The sequence below is a fragment of the Nesoenas mayeri genome, assembly GCF_963082525.1.
Source record: "Nesoenas mayeri genome assembly, chromosome: 4".
Lineage (NCBI taxonomy): Eukaryota > Metazoa > Chordata > Aves > Columbiformes > Columbidae > Nesoenas > Nesoenas mayeri.
In genome coordinates this window covers 11,067,628-11,091,982 of record NC_137540.1, presented here as the reverse complement: position 1 = coordinate 11,091,982, position 24,355 = coordinate 11,067,628, and the positions used below count along the sequence as shown (strand labels likewise).

At 38.0% G+C, this 24,355-nt stretch overlaps 1 protein-coding gene across 1 annotated transcript in view; it reads right to left on the bottom strand.

Moving 5' to 3' along the window:
* The window catches only part of SYNPO2 (synaptopodin 2), a gene marked incomplete at both ends in the record, with an annotated part of 87,877 nt that extends 77,071 nt beyond the window's left edge, over positions 1-10,806 (bottom strand). Inside the window, one exon of the mRNA XM_080344070.1 lies at positions 10,678-10,806. Coding sequence (XP_080200196.1) covers positions 10,678-10,806 — 129 coding nt within the window. The remainder of the gene's footprint in view (positions 1-10,677) is intronic.
* Positions 10,807-24,355: the final 13,549 nt, after the last annotated feature.

The window sequence follows — 24,355 nt, the reverse complement described above, 5'->3', positions numbered from 1 at the left end:
AGATACAGACTCTAGACAATGCATCTAGAGACTAACTTTGGCTGATGGTATGGATACCGTAAGATAACACTTTAACATTTTGTTTCATAAACCAAGGATGTAATTTTATTGTGTATTATTGTAACAACACCTTCCTAGTTGCGAATGGCTTGTTTTATATTGATCAACATAATATGCTGATTCCACTGACTGAGACTTTAGGTGAAACCATTCTAATTGCCTAGGTATCAAGTTCTTTGGAAACCAAATGATTCTGAAACTTTGGGGTTTTTTTTTTGTGAAGCTGCTCCTCTACAAGAGTCTTAGGCATTAAATACCATCATATATTAGAATTTGCTTAAAATACCCATGCTTAATGATAGTTTTTTTCTAATTTGAAGAATTTCATAAGCAGGTCTTACGCTATCTATTATTCTGCAAGCATTGTTTCAGTGTGCAGGAAGATCATTGTGAGTATATGATAACACATAAAACTATCCTTTTCAGATTACTTCCATACGCATCCTCTGTAATTACATCAGTAGCTTATGGCAGCTGGTCTTTGAAGTGATATTTTGCAAAACAGGAAAATGTAATTTGTGAAACAAAATGCTGATTGATCTATTCCAGCCACATCTGTTAAGCTCTTGTAGTTCAGAGATTTCTGTGATGAGAGAGTTCATGCAAAGCAGAAAGTTCCCTGTATTTCTTTCAGTCCAAAGGAAGTTCACTGGAAGTGATGGGCACTATTCTAACCAAATAACAAGGTTTCAAGTCTGAGGCATTGTTTGGCCACAATTTTAGGTGAATTGACTGAAAGTGATGTTTAAGTAGCTGTACTAGTGTATTTAAGTAAAAGTACTACTGAGAAAATGTTAAGAGAAAGCAGAGCAAGAATTTCTGGCAGAGAAGACAAGGATTTAGAGAGATAAATGGAGAGATGATCTCTTTAGGAGCACCAGTGGTGGTGGTTGAGTAAAACTAATAAAACTCATGACGTGATTCCCCTTGATTGCAGTAAATCTTGGAAACACCTGATATTATACAGATATAGACAACCATTACAGTTACTGTTGCACAATTCTCCACGTAGATGCTTTCCTTCTGGAAGAAAAGCAGTCTTTTGCAGGACCCTTAGAGCCTTTCCAAAGTGATGTCAGTTGAACTGTTGGCGACACATCTACACCAATGTGGGTATGCCAGCACAAGGGGTTACAGTCTGACTTGTCCAGCCACGGCTCTGCCTGCTGAAAAAGTCACCACATACGGCAGCTTGGCATCCTCTCTCTTTCCTTCTCCCTGTCCTAACCTGGAGGTTTCTGTACTTCAAATCTGAAACACGAGCAGCTCATATGATGGTTCTCTGAGCTCTCAGGCAAAATGAGATGAGTTAGCAAAGCTCTGGTATCTAAACTGTTTAAGAAATACCTGTTCATTGCAACCAAGACAAGCCTGTTTGTCTTCACTTGAAGCAAGCAAGAGGTTAGTTACAAGTAGTCCTTTCAACCAGTAAACATTTGCAACTGCAAGATATGTCAACAGTGTAAATTTTCTCCTTAGCTTACACTGATACAGTATCAGTCTTTTAATAAATGGCCTCTAGTTTCTACTAATGTCAGTCTAGTACCTATTACTAGCAATCATTTCACTTTCTTACAAATATGCAAACTGAAATGTCTTTGACTCAAGTATCTTTGTGCTTATGAAGACTCCAAGACAGCCTGGAAATTAATATACAATTATCAAATAACTTGAGAAGAAATTACATTATTTAACAGTGTTACTGGAACATGCCGAAGTCTAAGGGGTTTTGTTCCTTTGAAGGGAATGACTTCTGCTAGATACAGAAAACTGTGGTAAGTAGATCCCTAGCAAAATCTGCTACACCCTTCCCAATGAGGATTTTTATTCATGATATCTGCTTCTAATTAAATAACTACTCTATATTATACATACTAAGGAACAATCCTTTGCCTTTTAAAGTCAATGGCAAAGCTCCCATTGAGTTCATGGGAAAAAATGTAACTCCTTAGTTAAGGCAGCTTTTACAGCAATTTCAACTGTTCGTTTTTTAAAACAAAGATTCAGCTTTGCCACCTTTGCCTGCAGACAACAAACAGTTCCTGATCTGCCTTGTATTAGGCAGAGAGTACTATTTTAGAAACATTATTGAAATGTGATATTGTAGCAATTTATGCCATAAATGGCACGTTCATGGTATAGAGAACATATCAAAGGAAACCAGCAATACAGAAAACCATAGCTTATCTACTTCATTCATAGATTTGACTCATCACCATTGCGTCTTACAAAAACCAAAACATCCAGCTTCCTAAATGGGACCATATTTCTAAAATACAGTTACAAAAAGACAAGTTTATAAAATAGTGATTCTACAGCTACACAGTCCAGGATGACATAACTCTTTGGAAGCAAAAGGTTACCCATGCATTTGATGCCCCATCCCAGATGTAGGAAGGAGATGTCAAACAAAGAAGGAATCTTAAAGGACTCAAAATACAGATTTGTGGAAGTAAAAATAAGCCTTGTAGACAGTGTTTCCCTGCTAAATAGGAAAAGAAGATCCTGTGCTGTGCCCAGGACTGCAGCACATGAGAGAGCTCAGGGTCTGAGCCCATTGACTCCGGTGAGTTTAGAGCTCGCTTTTCATTATAATTTACCTTCTGCATCAGCAACAAATAAAGCAGCCAGTTCTTCACTGTTCTTAGCACCCTACTGAGAGCAAGGTGCTGACGTGTTTTGAAGATATTTGGCTCTCATGCTCAACACCATGTTATATTGGCAGGTAACCAAAATATAGCACTTCAATTTTGGTGCATGCTAAAGTATTTCAGTCTAAATGTGCGCTCATCTCATCCTAACATCCAATCTGAATATGGACTACAGATTGTAATGAAATGGGACAGATGGGAAAAATTACAGAAAAGGAATCCTCTGTGTAACTTGTGTACATTAGGTCTGAAATTTAAAACCTTCAAGCTGATATCCAGGGGGTTTTTTACTGCCAGTTTCATTCCAGCCAATGAACAGTGCTTGTAAGTACTGGTTGCAATCTAAATGTTATCATTTTTGTCCACATTTAATTCTGTGCACAGAATTGTTCCTCTTAAAGCAGAAGCCATCTCTCCAAATCAGTCTCATTTTATAGAGTGCTGAGCATATAACCCATGAAATATGGTCCTTTACAGTAATTTCTGCTCTAAATATTTCTGCTGTGAATATGAAGCACACTGAGTTCTGTATTTGGAAGAAAGTCCTTCCATGATATGCATAAATTACTAGCTGTATCCTCTCAAAAAATCCAACACAATCCTAAAGGGTTTGTAAACAACATTTCCTGTTGTGATATTTTACTGTGAACTTGGCCAAAAGTCTTACTGTTACATTCATATTCACAATAAGACTGCAATGGCAGAAAATACAGAACAATGAAATGTAATAATGTTGTGCAGTGTATTTTAAATGTTTCCAGTAAAGAACCTAAAAAATGAAGTGAAACTCTATACAAAGCAACTCATGTAATTTAGTAGGAGCAAACTGTTTGGGTTGTTGTGGGGTTTTTTTTAGCTTGTTTAGTTTAAATCAGTGTGAATTATGTTGCTCATTCTATTCCATTGAAAGCTCTCCTAGTGTGAGAGTTGGAAAAGTATCTATTGGAAACAAGTACAAATGAATACTACCATGTACCCAAAGCATGCATGTATTTGCCTAAATACTGTGGGAAGCATGCCAAAACCACCTTGGTTATGTAGCTCCTTAGATCCAAAACAGGGTATACAGTCATGTGCCAGTTCAGCCAGCAGATTTTAAACAACTAGATGGGACTTCAGTACTAAACATTTCCACTGGCACAACAGCTGGAATGCAAAAGTTTGAAACTAGAAAACACAGACCCCTAACCTTTGCAAGTACATGTAAACCTTTGCTGGTAAAGCTGTATGAAATTTTTTCCTCGTAATTTTTATGTCTCTCAAGAGCAATGACAGGTTTGGGAAACTTAATTTGTTCCTTTGTTTTGCAAAATAAATTAACCTAACCTCTGTAAAGCTCTACTTCTTCCTAGTTTGTCAATGTAAGTTTTGTCATTTACTTAAATAGAATCTGAACTATGTCATCTAAACATGTGCAAAAATGCTATTAAAAAGGGTCAAGGCCTGTAATGGAGTCAAAATCCTCTCCAGAAAAGACAGAAAAAAACCCCACAAGTTTCTACATAACTCCTTATGTGAAAGAACATGTAAATATGCCCTACAGAGTTTTCTGAATATCAGCAAATACCAGCTGTGTCAGATGGCCTGAAGAGTGAGTTTGAGAATAAGATTTTGTCCAGGCTGCAAAAACAAACTATGTTTGGAAACGTATTAGCTAGCAAATTTAAACAAACAGCTTTAAATACAGTCCAAGTAAGGCAAGTTGTGTTTAAAATCATGTAGATTAACTCTAGACTCTTCTCCTTTGCTGCCAAAGTTCAGCTAGCATGTTTTAAACATGGTTTGCTCTGTCTACATTATCATAAAGTTGTGTTCAAATTCTGTTGAAAACGTCAATTGATACAAATGAGGAAATACCAGCAGGGTCATGTTAACTCAGCACCGAGCCTTTATACAGCATGCTGGGCGATCTTCATTTCCAATGCAGTAGCGTATAGTAAGATCTTACTTGACTATGAATTAACAAGTATATTTTCAGAAACAGACGGCACCAAAGCACCAGCTCCAACTCCAAGATGACTTTTAATGCCATCTGGAGATGATCTGAAACATAGAACATTCTCTTACCTACATCTGACTTGCAAGGATGGTGCTCGTAGGCCACCAGTGCTGAGGCAAGCAGGTGTGCAAAAAAACACTGCTTCAGCAACTGATGGTTTATAATCATCTGGGTGACTTCCCACTGAAATGAGCTAGGAGCAGGGGTGTAACATGGCTATATTTATCATGTGTCAGTTAGAATGTAGTGACCAGAATCTCAGCTTTTACTTAGCTAGGTTTTCTGCCTGGAAGTCTGAGCATTTGCCAATGGTGACAATGTAAAGCAACAACAAGAACTTCAAAAAGTTTTCTTGAACCCAACATCTCTGGCAGGGGGATTGGACTAGATGATCTTTGAGGTCCCTTCCAATCCCTGACATTCTGTGATTTTGTGATCTATGAACAGGGTGTTTCAAAAAGATGGAGCCAATGTCAAAGCAGTATATTTCATGATGACAACAACTTACAATTACACAAATATTCACAAAGAGTTTAATGAGTAATCAAGTGATGATTATTTGAAACTCTATGCCCTGCCCTTTCAAGGGGTAAGAGTTTCATTCATGGACGGTTTGTGGTTGCAGAGTTACAGTGATTTCAAATTGGGTCCATCTTTTTGAAACACCCTGTACTTTGTGGATGGGTCAATTGTGTGCTGACATACCTCTCACACATGTGACAGTGGCATGCTTTGCCTTACCTCAGGACCAAAAGCATACCTGTGCTAACATGACTTACCCTTTTTTTTTCCTACTACACTAAGCATAAAGGTCAACTTGATGAAAGCCACTTGGGCTTGTTCTGCGTATGTCAAATGTTTCAGATAAATGCAGGGAGAAAATCCAACTACCACAACAGAGCCCACCTCTGCATCCATCCAGTACTAAGTAATCACATTCAGACATCAGCTTTTCACACTCTTGGTTCAAGTTGTTCCCAAGTCTTTGAGTTTCACTTTCAGTTTCAGGTTCCTGTGAATCCAAAATGATGAAACTGAGACTTGAATTGAAATTGGAGTTTTGATGGACACGTTCACAAGTCTAGAAGGACCAGGGAGCCAGTTGTCACATTCCATTACTAAGCAAAAGGTAAAACTACTATTTTTTGCAGCAGTAGAAGTCTGTTTCAGAATTCGGCAAAACAATCACAAACGGTAGAAGTTTTGCATGAAGCCTAGTTGAGGCCATTGGATTTGAACCCTGAATTATCCAAGTATTTCATAGGTTTAATTAAGACGACAGTTATCATTTACAAGACAGTGCAAAAATGCATGATATTTTGCGTGTTTGGACATAAGAAAACGTAGAAATAAGGAATTTTGCTTTTGTAAAGCAAAAATTGTCAGAGTACAAAGTCACATTGGTAAGAGTTTCAAAAGATCCATTAAATTATTTCAAATAACTTGGCATTTTAGAGGATAGGCATCGTAATTGTAGTTACACACTGGAAAACTGACATAGTAGAAATCAAAGTAAGGGAAACGTTACTATTTTATTTTTCTAAAAATTTAATTGAAAAAAAGTTGCCAAAAAAAGTACATAAAATCTGTCAGCACTTAAAAAAGATGCTGTGTTGTTCTGCCACTGATGAATCAGGGAAAGATCGGGATGTAAGTTCTCAGATATAAAATAGAACAACATGATCCCCTTTGAAGATTTATTTCTTGCTGAGGGGTATGGATGTAGAAATATCTCTGTACAAACTGCATACAAACCAGAGTACCTCTGGAACTGACAGCATCTGAATTCAGTAACAAGTGGGGCACCTGGTCTCATTAACGTTAGTTCCTCCCATGTCTCAAGCATGAAAACCCTCAACACAAGTGATTGCAGATTTCTAAGCATCTGTTCATTTTTTCTAAGCATCTGTTCATTTTTGCTTTTTGGACACTGATAGGAAAACGAGGGCTAAATTTCCTTTGAAGTGCTTAGAGTTCTGCGTAATGGAATTTACCACCCTCGAATACTAGAACCGTTCAGTTAAGTTCCCAAATTTAAATTAGCAAGACTTTGACAGACACAAACAATAAACTCATCAAATTTCTGTGTGGTGTATGCAACGAATATGCTGAGAATAATCTCTATTGCAACCAAGTCATTTAATAGAGTTACATCATGATTGAATTATAAATCTAGATCATCTATAGGACAACTCCTTTAAATTACTTGTTGCAAAAAAAGATGCGTCTTAAAGGATCTAGCTTCACTATATATAACATAACTGTTATTAAGTATTGGTCTAAAAACTCACGGGACTTCTTTTCAAATGCTAGTCCAGAAAATCATGCATCACTTCGTACACATAGTTTTAATATATTTTAAATTAAGAATGGCAAAGAAGTTTACAAAAGAAAAAATATCTATGATATTCATAAGAAAAAGCATTCTTTCATACATCTCACAGTGGAAACAGAAAGTACTTCACGTGTCACTTTGCTCTTATATATCTTGAATTCTTAGCCATCTAAGGTCAGTGTTGTACTGAGATTTCCCAACTGTCTCCTGCTTTGGGAAAGCTACAGTGCAATACTGACATGGCTCAGTGTCCTGGGGCATACACAGCACGACCGATACAACCGCTGCTTCCTTCACTTCATGCTCCCAAGTACCATTTTTTTTTAAAAAAAATAACATTAGTTTACTAGGTATCCTTCTTAGCACAATATGCCATTTGACAGAGTATTTAAAACAATTGTGGACAAGTATATAAAATATGCATATTCTTTTTAACTGGAAGTAAATTTCATGGAGCACTTACAACATTAGTGGACATAGCAAAGTAAGCTGATATATGGAGCCAGGGTTGGGAGGGGTGTTAAACAGAAATTGAGACAAATGTTTTCAAAATGTACATGTTTTGACTAAGTGTTAAGAATGGACAAACAAAATTATACTTTATGATACCTTAAAAAAATCAAATTGTTTCAATCTCACATCTAACAAATTACTCAAATGTCTCGAATCTAATTTAATGGTTGTAAAATTATTTGCCAATGCAAATTTCCTATTTTATGTGCTGGCAAGAAAAGATACTGAGATATTTCTGGGGAAAGCAAAAGGTTTATTACTATTTGTCTGTTAACACGTTGCATGATAATGGAAGACAATACTTTATACTACAGGCAAAACTCTTACTGATTTTAGTGGGAGTGCTACTTGCATGTGTGCTTTAAGAGGTAAGTAACAGACAATGGAGGGGGTGTTATGTATATTGATTTATTTATATTTATAAATGTAATAAAACAATATTTTAAAAGGCATAAACCAAACTGGTAAAAGTTGCTTTGGGCGGTGAACTGCAGTAACTTATTTCATTGGCTTTAAAAATAGTATGTTTCCTTTATCAAAAGGGTAGATAAATGTGAATTGGGAATTTTGATATCCTGTTTTCATGTATTATCTCACTTCCCTCCATTTCACATCCCTCTCCCCTTTAGATCAGTACCACAACCACTGCCCTGCTCGTGCTCGGGCTGTGTTTGCAGCCAGACCAGCAGCCCCTCCGCAGCTTTCCCAGCTCCTGCAAGCTGAGGCACCACCAGCACAAATACACACTTGTGATAAAGTCTTGGTTAGTGTAAATTAGCAATGACCCGCTGGTTCCACAAAGCTACACTAATATGCACCAGTAGAGAAGCTAAGACAATTTTTTATTGTGTTTAAGTAAACACAACCTTTGGATTTTGGAGCCAGTAGGAAAATCACGCTGCACGAGTTGGGTAATTCTTTATTCTTTCATATGTTCCTAGTTTTAGTTTTCAAGGATAACAGAATAAAAGCTGAAAAAATCACCTCTCCCCAAAAAAAGGTCCCAGATGGTGGAGCTGCAGACCCCCCACCTCGCTGAGCCTCAACCTGGCGGTGGTGCCTGAGCTGGAGCCCCATGGCTGTGCACCTCCCAGAGAGCCCATGCTTGCCGGGGAGGACAGCGGAGCCTGCACACGGTGAGTCCCAGAGGAACCCGTGGCCTGTCAACCCTGAATTTCAGCTTTTCAGCCGGGTACGAGTGTCAATTTTCAAATCTCACTGATCCTGACTAACTCATAAGCATGGATAAATGAATGATCTGGAACTCATAAAGCACACAATTCACCACACTTATAACACATATATATGCTGATAGGCATGTACAAAGGGTATTCTGAAGTGTTGTATTACGTGGCCTTTTGGTTGGGTTCACTTGCAAGAAAACAAACTCATGCTCCTTTTCTTTTTTTTCTAAAAATATATATAATTATTTTTCTAAATTTATCTATGCTTTAATGGTGGCTTTCCCATTAGAAGTGAGGCACAACTATTACTGTGTATCTACGTCTCAAAGCCCAAATTTTAGTGATAGAACAGAGCCTAGACTTAGGTGCTGCTGTCTAGGGTGTGAATATGGAGGAGGGAAAAAAAAAAGGTATAGCTCATTTTTATCCAAAAAACCTAAAGTTTAATCAGAATCTTGTGTTCAAACTACCGTGCTTTGTACTTTTGGTTTTACATAAGCAAGGCTACTTGCCTTTTACCGTTACTTATAATTTTGTAGGTTCTAGCTACAAGTTTTCACTAGATGGCAGGATTCCACTGTCATCTATTATCAGAGGCTTTACTTGCAAAGCAACAGTTGCCTATCGGTAGGAAAAAAACATGTTCAAGTTTTGCAAAATGTAAAAACAAACAAAAAACGTAACAGTAATGTGAAAAAATACACACGTACTCAATAAATCATAGCTCTGTTACTGAATATTATTAATATTATGGGCTCGAAATCATTGAAAAGAATAGTGAAAGATGTTATTTTCTTGACAGAGGAACTAAAAGAACCTTCTTTTGTAAAATGAGGTAGACTCACTGTTTCTGCTTTTTGTGAAAAAGTTAACTGATCCAGTAAATTAAATTTAACTAATTAATAAATGTATCAACAGCTTAAGAAAGTTAGAGCTTAAATAGCTAAACTACTCAGCTAAAATACTATCTCAAAGTACAAAAAAGTTAATACTCAATGTACTGGATTACCAAGATACTAAAGGTTGATAAGACACGTTTTAATCTCTCTCCCTTAATTGAGCAAGGCAGAATTCATTGTATGATGATCAGTTCCAGTATCATTTCAGCCAGTGGTATTTTGCTGAACTCGGAGCCCTGGACAAAGTTTGTCCCTTTGGTCTAGGAGAACAGAACGCAGCCCCATACAGTTACATAAGCCTTAATAACCATGACAAATGTTCATTGTTGCAATGGAACGAGCACTGATTTTTAACAAAATTACTTTAAAAACTATTATTTTTGCAACCTGGGGTTACCAGTTCTTGAGAGACTTATTTTTTGTTTATTCTGAATTTCTGCTCTCTGTTTCACTCTCATTTTATACATTCAGATATTTTATGAAGTGTTCTGTAATTTTCAGTGTTGGTCATGAAATATAAAGGGGAATGTTTGGCATCTATTAAAGCTGCTTCTAAGACTGGATAACTTTCCAAAACCAGAGATAACTCAGTGTAATGCTTTCCAGGATTCCCAAAATAGTAGGAACATTTTCTCATGATACGGCTGTATTTATTCTATGCCTAAAGTAGAAAAGGTATCATAAATAGACAACTGAAACAGTGTTCATAATATGAGACTCAGTTTTGCCACATGGCGAGTGCATTCAAAAACATGCAGCGAATCAAACAGGAGCTGAAAGGCACACATAATTTCACAGTTTCAAACCTTTAACATTCAAGAAAATGTTTGCAATACTTGTAAGCTACCAAAAAAAGTAATCATTCCTTTTTATTCAAACAAACATAAGTAGCACCTGTAGAATCCCTGCAAAACATATTAGCAAATTCAAACAAGCATCACTGTAAGATCCACACCAAGCATTTCACTGGAAGCAGTATATATTTAAACAAACTATTCTCTTCAACACCGATAACATCTTTCTCTCGTGATCCTACCTTGGCGATTTGCAAAGGCTGCTTTTGCTCCTTGCCACCTTGCAATCTAAAGCCCCAAGGCGCCCCTCCACTCATAGCAATGCAGAGATAATCCCCTGTGCCCATTTTCCCGGTGCAGTTAGGCAGCATTCACTGACAGAAGAACATGAAAAATTTGTCTTGCAGATGTTCGGGGAGGTTGAGGTTTGTCTGCCAGGCAGAGCTGGAGACGCAGAGCACCACACTGTTGCTGCTGCTGTGTACTGCACTAGCAAATGTAGTCATTCAGAAGAATGTAAGCTCCCTCGGATCAAGGGCACAGCCCACTCTTTCGTCAGATTCCTACGCTCAGCCCACCTTCAAAGTAAAGTAAGTAACGTTGAGGAAATGCACACAAAGAGACTCAGCCATGAGGCAGAAAAGGTTGTATTTAAACATGACTCTCGTGACAGCTAAATCAAAACAACAGCAAAAAGAAGTGTGCAATTCCCAGTGATAATTTAGGACATAAGTTTACTTTAGTAAATGGTGCCAGACGTTTTAAACTCTAATTTACGCATTTCTTGCATTCATACTTCAAACAAAGAAGAAAGCAGAATCTCAAGTGAAAGATCGTGTGCATCTTCCAAATAACTGATAACACTTAGATTGAAAGCTAAGTTTACAACGATCTTCTCTACCCTACATGCACTTTCTGCAGCTCGGTAGGTTAAAAAAAAAAAAAAAAAGTAAAAAAGTTTTATAATTTCCCTGCCTTGGAATTGTTTCTTTTGCTGGTCCTCTCTAGTCTTAATACAGTTCAGTGTGCAGTGTTATTTAGTAATGACCTGAACCATTACTGGACTCTAATAATACCTGTTCTTATGCAGCCTGTTGCCTTTCCCACCAGACAGGAAAGAGGATTAGTGGAATAAAGCATCAGATCTTTGTAGTGATGCTATCAACAGATGATTAGCACTATGTTAATAAAGGGGAACCTCACTATCAGCATCAGTTTCAGTGAGAAGTTAATTAGCCTTACAAGACCTGGGTTCTATTCTGTTCCCCGTTGCTGACTTGGGGTAACGCAAACTGTAAATAGCTGAGCTCCTGCAGGTGTAGTTGGAGTGTTTTAAAAGGCAACTGTTCTTCAGCAAGGCATGAATATTCCCCAGGCTGAGTGTTAACAACTGACAGTGTAAATGCTTCTACTCACCTCAGCAGAAAGTCAGTTAGTTTGGCTTAAATCATGTTGCATTCTGAATTAAGCTGTTTCTAAGGGAGTGTTGAGCAAGTGGGCAGAAACGTCTTTAATGGCTAGACTAGTTTCTGAAACACTTCTTGCTTTGAGACACAGGTTGCTGGGGGTTCATGTCAGATTTCTACAGCCTGAATTCCAACAAGGTCCTTGTACGAAGTGTTTTCAGTTTTTCAGAGATGTCAGGGCAACAGGAAGCGCTCAGCATTTGTATTACATGACTTTGCATCTAAGCAGCTGGGAACTGTTGAGGCTTTTAACTTAAGCCTGTGGGTCTGTCAGTTCAGTATCCCTGGCATGATGCTTCCTTACAGTACAGCAATGTTCTTTAAAGACTGTTAGGCAAAATATCAAGATAGAGACAAGATCTGCTGTTAAATATTATGGCTGGAAAAAGTAGTCAAGCTTTTTAGGCACTTGAGCCCTTCATGAGGCCTCTGAAGGCACTAAGTTAACCCAAAGACTGGGTGGAGATCAGCTCCCTAAACACAGGAAAAGATCACTCTCTAAATATCAGGATTTGATGGAAGGAAGAGTGCTTGCTTTATTGACTACAAGTCAAAGGCTCTGGAGAAATAAAACAAGCACAGCTTGGCATATAGTTAAAACTTAAGGTAAACACTATCAGAGAAGCTGTAGTCTTTAAAGGAACTTTGCTAGTCAACCTCTGAGTAGAAAAAACCTCATTTAAAATAACTCAGTTCAAGGTGGCTGCTTCTTATTATCTTGCGCAATCTTGAATTGTTGCTATAGCAGGCAGTCTTTCCCTAGAAAGAATCTTGATTTAGACAAAATTCTCCCCCTTTTGCCTAACGATGAAAATTTTTATAGATACTTTTATGACAGTAACATCCTTAAGTTACTCCATGACACTCTGGCCAAGGCAAAGCTAAACACTTTATTTAAGAAAAATGACTCACATGATGTATCAACCCTTCAAATGTTACAAATGTTTGATGAAATTTAGAAGTTGAATTACTGTTAGGGTGTTTAGAGCTTGTATTTATCTCTCTTTTATAATTTTGGTAAAAAGTTATAATCAAATCTGATCCCTGTTTCTGAACTTCATATGCTTATTGTGGAAAGAATGAAAATAGGGAAAAACACCTCTGCATTTGGATGGTCATTTATTTGATGAGAATTTGTACTAGATGTAGATGCTTTTAACTCCTTTGACCATATAACAGAACTGTGTAAAATCATAAACCAGAACAATCTTGATTAATCCTTGCTCAGCTGAAAAAATAACCAGTCAGAAGACCAGGATCTGTTTGATTTTGTTGTATGACATAGATGAAATGTCTTCATACAACTGCTGAAGTATCAGTAGTTGGTGTTCCTTGAAGTTAATGCTCCACCATCTATTTGACATTCTAAAGGAAAAAAAGCAGAGAAAAGCACTTTAGATTTGATTGTGTCATAGCAAAAGACAGCAAAATCATGCCAATGGTTTTGGCTAAAATCACCATGTAAAACATTAGAGAAATATATCTTAAATGCAAAATTAATAGTTGTGTACAACATTGTGAGCTAGTTTTTTGGATCCTTAAATTTGAATGCTTTAGTGTTTGCTTAATATTCTACTGGCTTCTGATCTGTGAAATCTACATGGTGCTCTAGAAGTTAAATCATCTTGTGGAGGTAATAGCAACAAGAGAGAACATCATTGGTGCTGTAACATCTGTGCTCTCCAAGGAAAAATGCTTTTTTTTCCTCTGAGTTTGTGTATCTATTGTGTAGTACTAATTACTCCAGAACAAGCTGTGAAAATAATGTAATATTTAAAAAAACCCCAAAACTTAAACACTAAGCCAGTATAATGACAAAGCTTTGAGGACATTTAAACCTGATGCATTTAAACTGACGTAGGACTCTGCTTGAACTGGCAGGAATTGTGGTCCTGACAGGGGAACAAAGACAGGAAAGATAACCTTTTTCTAGTCAGTGTGTTGAAGGGCTTTTAGAACTACAATTCCAGACAAATTGCTGTTTTTTTTCTTAGAGAGAATTTGTTGCTTGCCCCTCAGTAAGAAAAACATTTGAAGTCTGTAACTAAACTACTCCCATCATGGAGAGATCCAAAGCTTCCTATGTCCTAATCTTTAACTAATAATGCTCCATAGGCATTAACAACTCCCATTTGCCATATGTGACTTATATGCTTATGCCTCAGCATATCTTGCTTTTTAATGCTAGTCTTATCTTGTACATTCTCTGCATCCTTTGGGATTTCTAAATGCTGGTCAGAATCTGGACATCAAGATAAAAGTGGAGTCATTCATGGAGTTTATGACATTTTGGTCTCTAAATGGTCTCTATAGCATTAATAAATTGCAGTAATTCTGAGATAATTTTTCAAGACCACTAAAAAATTTAAAGCTAATGGCAACCACAGCCACTTAACCACTGCCACCATCTCCTTCATTTCACTAAAACCTACAGATCCAATTATAGGCAACAACTGATAAAAACCATGTGTCACAAAAAATAACTTTATAAACTCAGCAAATGACAAATGCCAGAACTTACCAAATATCCATCTGTGCCCAAATACAGGTGAAGCTTTGGCTTGAATCTGATCTTCTGTGATGAGATTTGTATGAAAAATAATTCAGGTCAAACTCCCACCTCCTCATCTGCTTTCAAGAACTGCCAGTCAAAAAATCTAGCACATTAGCCTTGATGAGCTGTGGTAAACTAAGAATTGCCATACTCAGACCAAAATGAGGCCACCTACCCTAAAATATTGTGTTTGATAGGGGGATAAAAATGGTTGCTTAGGAAAAAAGATGATGTCCACTACTTTCCTCGGGTGGCCCCCTGTGACTTCCGCTCCAATATTCCTCAGCTGGATGCAGTTCCTGTGTACTTTGTTATGAATTTCTCTTCCATTAACTTTCCCATGTGGTTTCCTCTTGAGCCCACAGAGTTTTTAGTGTCTATAGCTTATTGTAGGAAGTCATCCCCGTGCCACACTGTGGCACGAAGAACCACCTTTTCTTCTGGATCCTACCATTCCATTTGCTGTCTCCTGCTTCTTGCATCAGAGGAAACTGTGACCAAGCAATTCCCAGCCATGCTTTCCATGTACTTATTTTATAGACCTCTTAGATATCCATCTTAGTCATCTATTTTCAAGGGAAGAAGAAAAGAATAATTAGTCATTCTTTATACGTCAGCTGTCTCATAGCTTTCATTATCCTTGTTGCCTTTCTCTACATCCTCTAGATTTCTATATCCTTTTTGAGGTGGGGGCCTGGAATGCCACAGTCTTCCAACTAAAAAGTTGGGATTTATATGATAATATTATAATATCATCTATTTTGTTCTGTAGTTGCTAACCCAAACATTGCTAACACCCGATTTTCATTTTCAGATGCTGCTGAGTTTGTTTTCTTAGAACTATATTTCAAAATCTTAAAATCTTCTCTGATGATAGTAACTTCAAAGCTCATTTTTTTAATACGTGAATTAATGTGTTGGGTTTTTTTTCCCTGTGTGTATCACCTTATACTTCTAAGCCACATTATGGTATGGCTGCTTAGTTTTCTTAAAAGCCTTTGGTGAAAGAATTTGTTGAAAGCCTTTTGTAAATCCAAGATCAATCAGAACACCCTTATCCACATGTTTTTTGATCCCCTCAAAGGACTATCTTATGTTTGTGAAGCAGGGCTTCCTTTTATGAAAACCTTTTAAAGTCTTCCCAGATAAATCATATTTATCCAGATGTCCACTGTTCCATATTATAGCTTCCACCTATTTATTTTGTATAGATACTGGGCTGACAGGCTTGTTGTTTTCTGAATCTCTGTTGGAACACTTCTGTTAAAAAATGACCCTCTCTAATCTCAGGTAACAGTTTTATGTAAGAGTCAGCTATTTCAGCCTTGAATTCCTTTAAAGCTCCATGTGGTCTTGGTGACTACTTCTTAATTTCGTTTGCCTCTTCTACTGTCATTTGTCCATGTATTTTTGTTTCTCATTGTAATAACCATAAGGATTCCGAACAGTTTCACCATAAGTGGATTTATATAAAATCAAATTTAAATCAAGTTGTTCAGTAGCTGAGTTCAGAAGACATTCCACAAACATGAGAATAAATAAGACATATGTTCGTATTTCATTCAGCAAGGAAAGAAAAGCTGTCATTTCACCTGAAATTTCCTACAATAGTATTCTGTATCTGTGGATTTTTTTAATAATGAAAACCTTTCCACCCATCCGTTGGTAATGAGGAAAAGAGAGAGGGAAAGGGGATGTCATGATCTCTAAGTTATGAGCAGCATTTTACTGCTGTAAATACCCAGATGGTCTGATTTCCTCCTTTTTAGGCATTTCATTTTTTTTCCTATCCAATTCTTTTCACATAAAATTAACATAAGCTAGTTCCCCAAAAATGCCTATTTAACAGCTTTCTAGTAGATTCTAACTATCTAATCTGTGTCAACAACTTTATAAGCTACCCAATTTATTGTAGAATGTGATTTTAGCCAAATGAGAGAACCAGCAGGGAGAAAAAAAAGAAAAAAGAAAGACAAAAAGCCCCCCCAAAACAAACAAACAACAGTGCTTTTGTTTGTTTCTTTGTTAATCACTTGGAAGAAAACACCACACTTGTAAATGTATGGCTAGTTTAATGGAACAAAAGGTATAATAAGAGCCATGCGCTTAAGAAGACATAACATACAGTCTCTTCCACATGAAGTGAAAATGGCTTCTTTGAATATATTCCTTCAAATTTGGGTTTTTTTACAAAGTAGCTTCTGCAAACTGGGTAATATGAGGCAACGTAGGATATGTTATTATTATTAGGCATGCAAACATTAGGCAAAAATTAGGCAAATCATTGCCTAATAATGTTCCTTGTGTCATAGTACTACAATTCAGTAATTGTAAAGCTAAACATCATTTTCCCCAAACCTTACAGAAGCAGAAAAATACATATATGCTTAATTCCTACCTGTGGTTTTTGTTCTCCTGACTTCAGAAGCAACAAGAAACAGCCACATGGAAAGGATTGAATTTACAAAAAAGGTATAAAATGACAGACAAAGCAAGTGAAATATATCGATGGAAGGTTCAAGTGCATGGCTCCAGCCAACATTCATTAAACCTGATTGTTCTTCATTTTTTCGCATCTAATTTCTCTTGTCCTACAACAGAAATTAATATAATCCAGATGTTTTGATTGCATGAGGGACTCTGCAGTGTGCTGCAATCTAAAGAGGGTTTGCTGACTGAAAGCAGACATGGAGTGGTAAAGGTACTATAAAACAATAATACCAAGTTCTTAGTGAAAAGAAATTAAAAAGACAAGTCATCTATAATCATTAGCTACCTCAAAGGGCAGGCAGGAAAGCTCTGCCCACACTTGTAAGAGGCATGAGCAGTTCCTCACCAGTAAAGGTAAAGGCTTCAAAATTTAATCCCTAATGTGGATTATTAGGCTAGATACTGTGTGATGGGTTGGAATTTTAGAACTAGTCCTGCTTTATTATTTTTTCCCAACTTCAAGAATGGTAAATAAAGCACAGTGTAACCTTGAGAAATCTGCTTGAAGTTCTGAAAATCTTGGTTTGTAGTTTGATAGTTGGAATGCACCCATAGTACCCTGTTCTTCCTTCTTTTCCTCTGTACAACAAAATAAGCTGTAAAGCAGTTTCTACCATTCACTTTACAAATATAGTGAAGTATTTTGCTCAGTGACTTCCCCAGTGAGTCTGATGTTGGTGGTTCGAACTACATCATTTAGCAAAAGGACGATGCATAGAGCTGCTACGGCATCAAGTTACATCTGTCTAAGTCTAACAGAATTGCTGGCTCTTCACATCTGGATGGTTCTGTTTAGATTTTTACCAGAGAAACAGTAACAACAAAGATGATACAGCAAGGACCTCCCTGCATGAAATCTCACCTCCCATGCAAACAACTGCAATAAATTATAAAGCAAACCAAATGTCTGTTTCCTTGGCTATAGGAACAAGAATTCCAGTGCTCTGCTTCCATAACTAATTGCTTTCCAAATGGAGCAGATTATAGTAGAAAAATCTGCCCTCCAAAAACACCTTGATGTTTAACCCCTGCTGATCCTACATCCTTTCCTGTTGAGCTGCATATTCTTGCCAGGAACACAGTTCCAGGCCTCTCAGCTCCTCTGTCTTTGGTACAGGCCAGCTTCTGCTCTTGGTGATATCTGCTGCCTAGCTGGTGTTGGCATGGATCCGCCAGTGTCCGCAAATCCTGAACAAGTGGGTTTTGTGCCTCCACAAAGCAAACCGAGTACACATCCTGTGACATCAAGTGTGATGTAGAATTTTGCTCCTATCCTTTGTGGTTTTTCTTCATGCCAGCTGCATCTCCTACCCCTTTGCTGCATCCATCATGTAGAAATAACGTGACATTTAAAAAAAAAGGATGGAGAAGGCATCAAACAGTTGATACTAAAGGTATCCAAATAGTGCAAAACCAGTATTTTGAAAAATAGTTTGTAATCAATACTGATATTTTTACAAATGACAGAAATGCTTTACTTCTATGTAGTACCTCTATGATTTTTCCACACTCAGGTAGATTTTTTTACTTCCACATTAATGGCTGTGTAAAGCAGAAGCACAGTGAATGTGAGTGTGAATAAACATAAAAGTATTTGCATCTTACATAATTTCTTAGTGATTTTGAAGAGCTGGTTTTCTTATGTTACAGATTCATTCAGTAGTTATGAGTATTTGTCAAGACTAACAAATAGGAAACTTACTCTGCTTGCAATATCAACTGATCAGAGAAAGGAAATAATATCATATGAGTTGCAGTACACAATCTATTATATGAAACAAATATGACTTACTAACAGTAGGACTCAGAGTGTTGAATGGTCACTATAACAGGCTAAAATGCAACTGCGTTATTAAATGGACTAATGGAAAAAAACAGACTGTAAATCCATCCTATGTTTTCCAAAGCTGAGCAAACCAGTCAAATAGCTAGTTTGCTCTTAAGAGTTTCCTACTTCTTATTCAATGCTTATTGGAGTACTTATCTATAGCAAGACTCCACAACACATCAGAAATTTTATACATGAACAGGAAATGTAAAATGGAAGACAATGAGAGTAAAGCTACTTCAGATGCTTTTGAATGGAAAAGTGAAATATATTTAAGTTTGAGAAATTCCATACATTCAGCAAGCAAGCATGGAAAGGATCACATAACTTTCTGCTGTTCTTTCTTAGTCTGATGGCTTAATGTTTATTCACAGTGCTTTGTATATTGTACATTATTCATCAGATTATAATGAGAAGTTCTCATCTTTGTTTTTATGCTACGCTTTGTTTTGTAGCAATTATGACAGGCTAATCAAATCTTGGGTATTTCAAGAACTGGTAGTGCAATCTTCCCCTCTCATGCATCTTAGACAGTACTAAATTAATTAAAAAAAGATAATGAAATTCCCCAACTGAAACATCACAGCGGTTTTCTCAGAACACTGTATCTATCTCCTGTAAATGTTCCAGATCAAGTTGCCAGAATGTTGATTTCATTAGAAAACCAAAATAGCAACAAGCAGTGAGAGCAGGCAGAGGAGCCTCACAGTTTGCAGATACTGAAAAATCCGGAGGCTTGAACTACCCAGAAAGTCTTTTTTAAAGAAAGTAGCTACAATTTTCTAAGGCAACTTTACTTCTGTAATGTGTGACTTGCATAGAACTTATCACATGTGGAACATCGAGCATTTTATAATAATTTCTGTTTTACTGAGTTTCAGCAAAAGAAGTGATGTTAGCAAATAGGGACCAATCTAACAAGAAATCAGGAGCTTGGCTTTAAGGCAAGTGCCCTTTCACAAAACCAAGTCTCTCCTAGGCAAATAATAAGATGAAATACTATTTCACTTGCATATCATTTTTATTTTGTAAATATAAATTTTTGTTTTGCAAATATGCCAGTAAACTTTACCAACACTCTCCAAGGTAGGCAATGAACGTCCTCTTGTGGTGCTGTGTTTGGGGGAGTTAGGCAGGATGAAGACAAAAGGTTCTGTCATTGGGGACTTACCAGTTGCCAGTGATGTTCAAAGGGATTGGGGCAGGGAGGGAGGGATGCACTCCCGGTCCTTCCTCTCCTCTGCAGGATACAACAAAATGCAACCCTTTCTAGGGTGGAAAAATGCAGCTGTTCAAAAGCTGTCAGCAACTGTACAAGTGCAACAAAATCACTCAGTTTACAGCAGGCAATGGAGAGTAATATTGGGTCTAAATTAATTTGCAGATGAATTCAGACGGACTGTAAGTTTATTAGTTGGATTTTGATTTACACTCCTGCTCATCTAAAAATATTTTTGAAACTTGAATGCACGGATCTCTTTTAATGTCAGGATCTCTTTGTGTATGGTGTGATGGAAGCAGCCTGAGAGGTAGAACAGCCTTTACCAGCACTGTGGAGTGGGAGGTCAGTACTTGGCAGGAGGGAAAAGAGAATCACTTGCAGGATCCATGTGCTCCACAATCCCTAAATGTGTCCCAGTGGTCCCCCTGGATGGCCAGGCCTGATTTTGGTTCTGGCTGCTCTGACTCCCTACCTGCTTAATTAGTGTCTGCTCTTGAAAAATACAAATTAAAAAAATTTATAAAAGTAAGGAATTAAATCATCCTCTATTGTGTCCCTGTGCTTGAGCTGAAACAGGACTTGGTGACAGGATGGTCACTACAGGAAGTTTCTGTTACCACCAGTTACAGGATTTTAACATTACTGTATTAGTAATATTTTCCCTGAATAACAGCAGCTACATCAGTCTTATCTTCTGAGAAATCTTTGCTCTCTGTGTTTTCATTTTATATAGGACAGTGTTTAAAGGGTGAACTCCAATATTTTCTAATTGCCATCAAGATTGTTTAATCACAATGCCAGTATTCACTTCTGTTGTACCCCTATTTATGTTTCTATTGTGCTTAGTTTTTATATTAGAAGTGTGAGTCACAACACTGATGTGTTTCTTCTTACAGTGATGTTCTGTTTCTTGAAATATTGCATCTTTCCTTTTTCTTCACGTAGCATTTTTTAATCTGACCTCACAGTCACACTATTTTTTTCAGGAAAAGCGTGATCCATTCAAAATTTGATTGCTTCTTTTTTACCAAGGTATTTGCTTTCATTTTAAACAAATACAACTTTTATAAATATTAATTTGCATTTTGCTTGCAAAGCGCTTTACACTGAGTTGTAGACTGTGTTCCATAGATCTTAACTAGACAGTAGAAGAATACTTTAGTGATTATATGTAAGCAAGACAGAAAAATAAAGTAATCTTTTTATGTAAACAGCTTTAAGGACCCTTCTGATGTTGTGTGAAAGCAAACCTGTGGCTTTGTCTGCAGGACACACACATTAAACAGAGAAAAAAGTGTCCACAAAAAAAGTCTTTTGAAATGTAGAATCTTTGGAGTTTTTGAACTATTCCTTGTAATGAAAGTCTTTTATTTAATGAATGTACTAAATATTGCCCATGTCTTCCCCCAGAAAATGGTTTAGAATATATATATATATTTTAAAAATCTATACAGCACTGAAGTGCTGATATTTGTCTTGTCACAGCTTTATGTTAACACAATCAACATTAACTGTTACAAAAGCTGTACTAGACCTATCATAGTGAGAAAGACACGTCCGTATCTCAAAGGCATCATTGTGGTGTTCTGATTCTTCCTAGGAGCTTGTGCTGAGGCTTTATTTTAAGGACATCCTCTAAATGAAAAGGTTATGTTAGGATTTAGGTTTCCTTGAAGCACACATTGTCTTAATGCAATGTGCTATGAGACACAGACAAGAATTCTGCACGGTTTTCCATGAAGGGCTTCTACAGGCCTCCAGCAGTAACTTCAGGGAACAGATCAATCCCAAATGATAAAAATAATAATTTTTTTAAATGAATATTGGTCTCTGAAACATTTGAATTAGCCTTTAACAAAGCCTGTATTGGTTCCATAACCAATAACAACCCAAGCTGATGGAGAACTATTTGTTTTCTTTATTTCAGAACGAATAGTAAAAATCTAATGAGGACTTGAAAAGCAAGATTTTAGAGGCAGGGGATTTGCTATTTTTTAATACAGATGAAAAAAACATATCGATTTAGACAAATTATTCCATTTACTTCACCAATACTAACTCCAGATTAGGTCTGAAATATATGAAATCACATTAGTTTCCAGCAGCACTGCATAGGTGCAACTTCAGGATACACTGATTGTTAAGAAAGGTAATTTAACCTTTGAGATCTTCATTATTGATGGTGATAGAGAAGAAGCCAGCCTGATGGTCAGATTTTTATTAATTAAAATTATATAATTAAAATTAGAACACCTTAGCAATCCTGCAGTCTCATTTTTATGAAACTCCTTTCCAGACCAGGAATGCACTTAAATCTTTAATGATGTTTCCACATTTCTGAAATGGAGACCCTTAAATTACTTTTAATGTTATAGGCAGAAACTGTAGATAAATACTACTTGTAGCTTCAAAACATCCTGGACCATGACATGCTGTGTGCCTTTCCTCTGTGTGCCAGGCTAAAGGACAATGGAAGCAAAGCTGCATCCACAAAAAAGAGGCAGCCTGATCCATTTCCAGAGCGTTTCTGAACCAGAGGCAGAGCTGACACCCTCACAGCTTCTCCGTGCTATCTTCTGCTGATCTCATCTCTCAGTTTCACTGGAGCTGATTTCAGGGAGAAGAAATCTGATAGTAAGTATTCAGTGGCCAAGTAAGTGCATGGTTCCTCAGTGCTGAATTATCCACAGCTGCTTACTGTTAATAGCTACCAGCCAGACACAACAGGACTGGTGGGACAGTGACCCCCTGTCTCCACAACAAAATAGGGAATGTCCAAACTTAAAGCCATTATTTGCTTCAGTGGCAAGGTATTTCAAAATTAGTGTGCCTAACTGAAGGTAATTGTGTGTGTATTTTGCTCCAACATATCCAACAGCATCGGTTCCAATAAGATGTAGAAAAGCAGCTTATATTACTTGGTGTTCAATCCAGCCCTGGATATGTGAAGACAGGTCAAGACTTGTTCTTGCCCACTTTGGTTTGCTTGCTTGAGCCTTCTTGCAAGTCTTTCATGTAAAGGACACCCCTGTGTACATTCAACTTTACATGTATTTCGAAGGCACTGGGATTTTTTTCAGAATTATTTTGTGTAGTAATGAAGGCTTTTGACAATCTCGTCTGAGGCAGCAGTTACTGAGATTTAGCACCATTTAGAACTGTTTACTACTTTCAAAGGTTTTTTATAAGGTTGTAGAACACTCAAGGGATAAGAACGCTTGTGAAGCCTGAATTCCAGATGCATAAAAGTTATGATGCAGTCTTTAACTGAATAACTTTTTTTCCCCACTAATCCTCTGCCACTTTTTTTTTATTATTATTTTTTACTTTAATATCACAGGAAATGGGGTTTTTTTGACTGTGAAGAACAGTCACTTTACCAATGCATCTTTCTCATGTTACTCCTGTGTTTCTACTTTGTTAATTAGAAAAACATTGACTCTATCCAGTAACCAAGGCAGGATTTTTAAATGTACTTGAACAGTAACTAAAGCCGGAGTATGCACACAGGTTGTACCTGTATTGTATTTCACTCTAGACATTCAGGTGGTATAATTTTACATACATATATAGCCACAGATAAAAATGGGTTTTAAGGTACATATGAGAAAAGTATCGTATTTTTAGGGCACTTCTATGTTTAACGAAGAATTTCATCCCCAGCATAGAAGGGAAAATGAATTGATAATAACATTTATAAGCGGTAGGTACCGTGCGTGTGGGTTTCTAGCCGATCTAATCGGGTTACTCGGTGTGTTTCTCTTTGGGAAGCCACGTCAGTCCCGCGGTCCGTGCCCCGAGCTGTTCTCTGAGCCGTTTCCCGTCCCGAACCCGCTCCCGGGGGCGCTCAGCGGGCACGGCCGCCAGCGCGGCTCTTCTCTTTGGCTGCAGTGAGCCGGCTCTGCACCCGCTGGCCGCCGGTGCCCCAAACCAAAACGGCTCGGGAAGACTCAGGCTTTCCAACAACAACGCGGGCCCGGGAGCCGCCACCGCCCCGCCCGGCCGGCGGAGGGTCCAGGCGCCGTCCCCGCTCCCCTCCCCCGCGGCGGCTGGTGCGGGCACGGCGTCACTGCGCGCACTGCGCATGCGCTGCCACGGGGCTGGGCGCGCTCCCGGCCCGGGAGGGGGAGCGAGAGGCGGTGGCGCGCGGGCAGGCTTAGACGTGGCAGTTGGGCGAGCGCGTGTTCCCGAGCGGCGGCGCGCGCGAGCGAGCGGGGGGCTGCGCGCGGCCCCAGGTAACGGTCCCAACGGCACAGCCGGGCCGGCGCCACAGCCCGCGGGGCAACTCCGGCCGCTGCCCTGCAGGTGCGGCGGGCACTGCCCAGGTGAGCGGCCGCGGGGGGCGGCGGGGTCGCGGCCG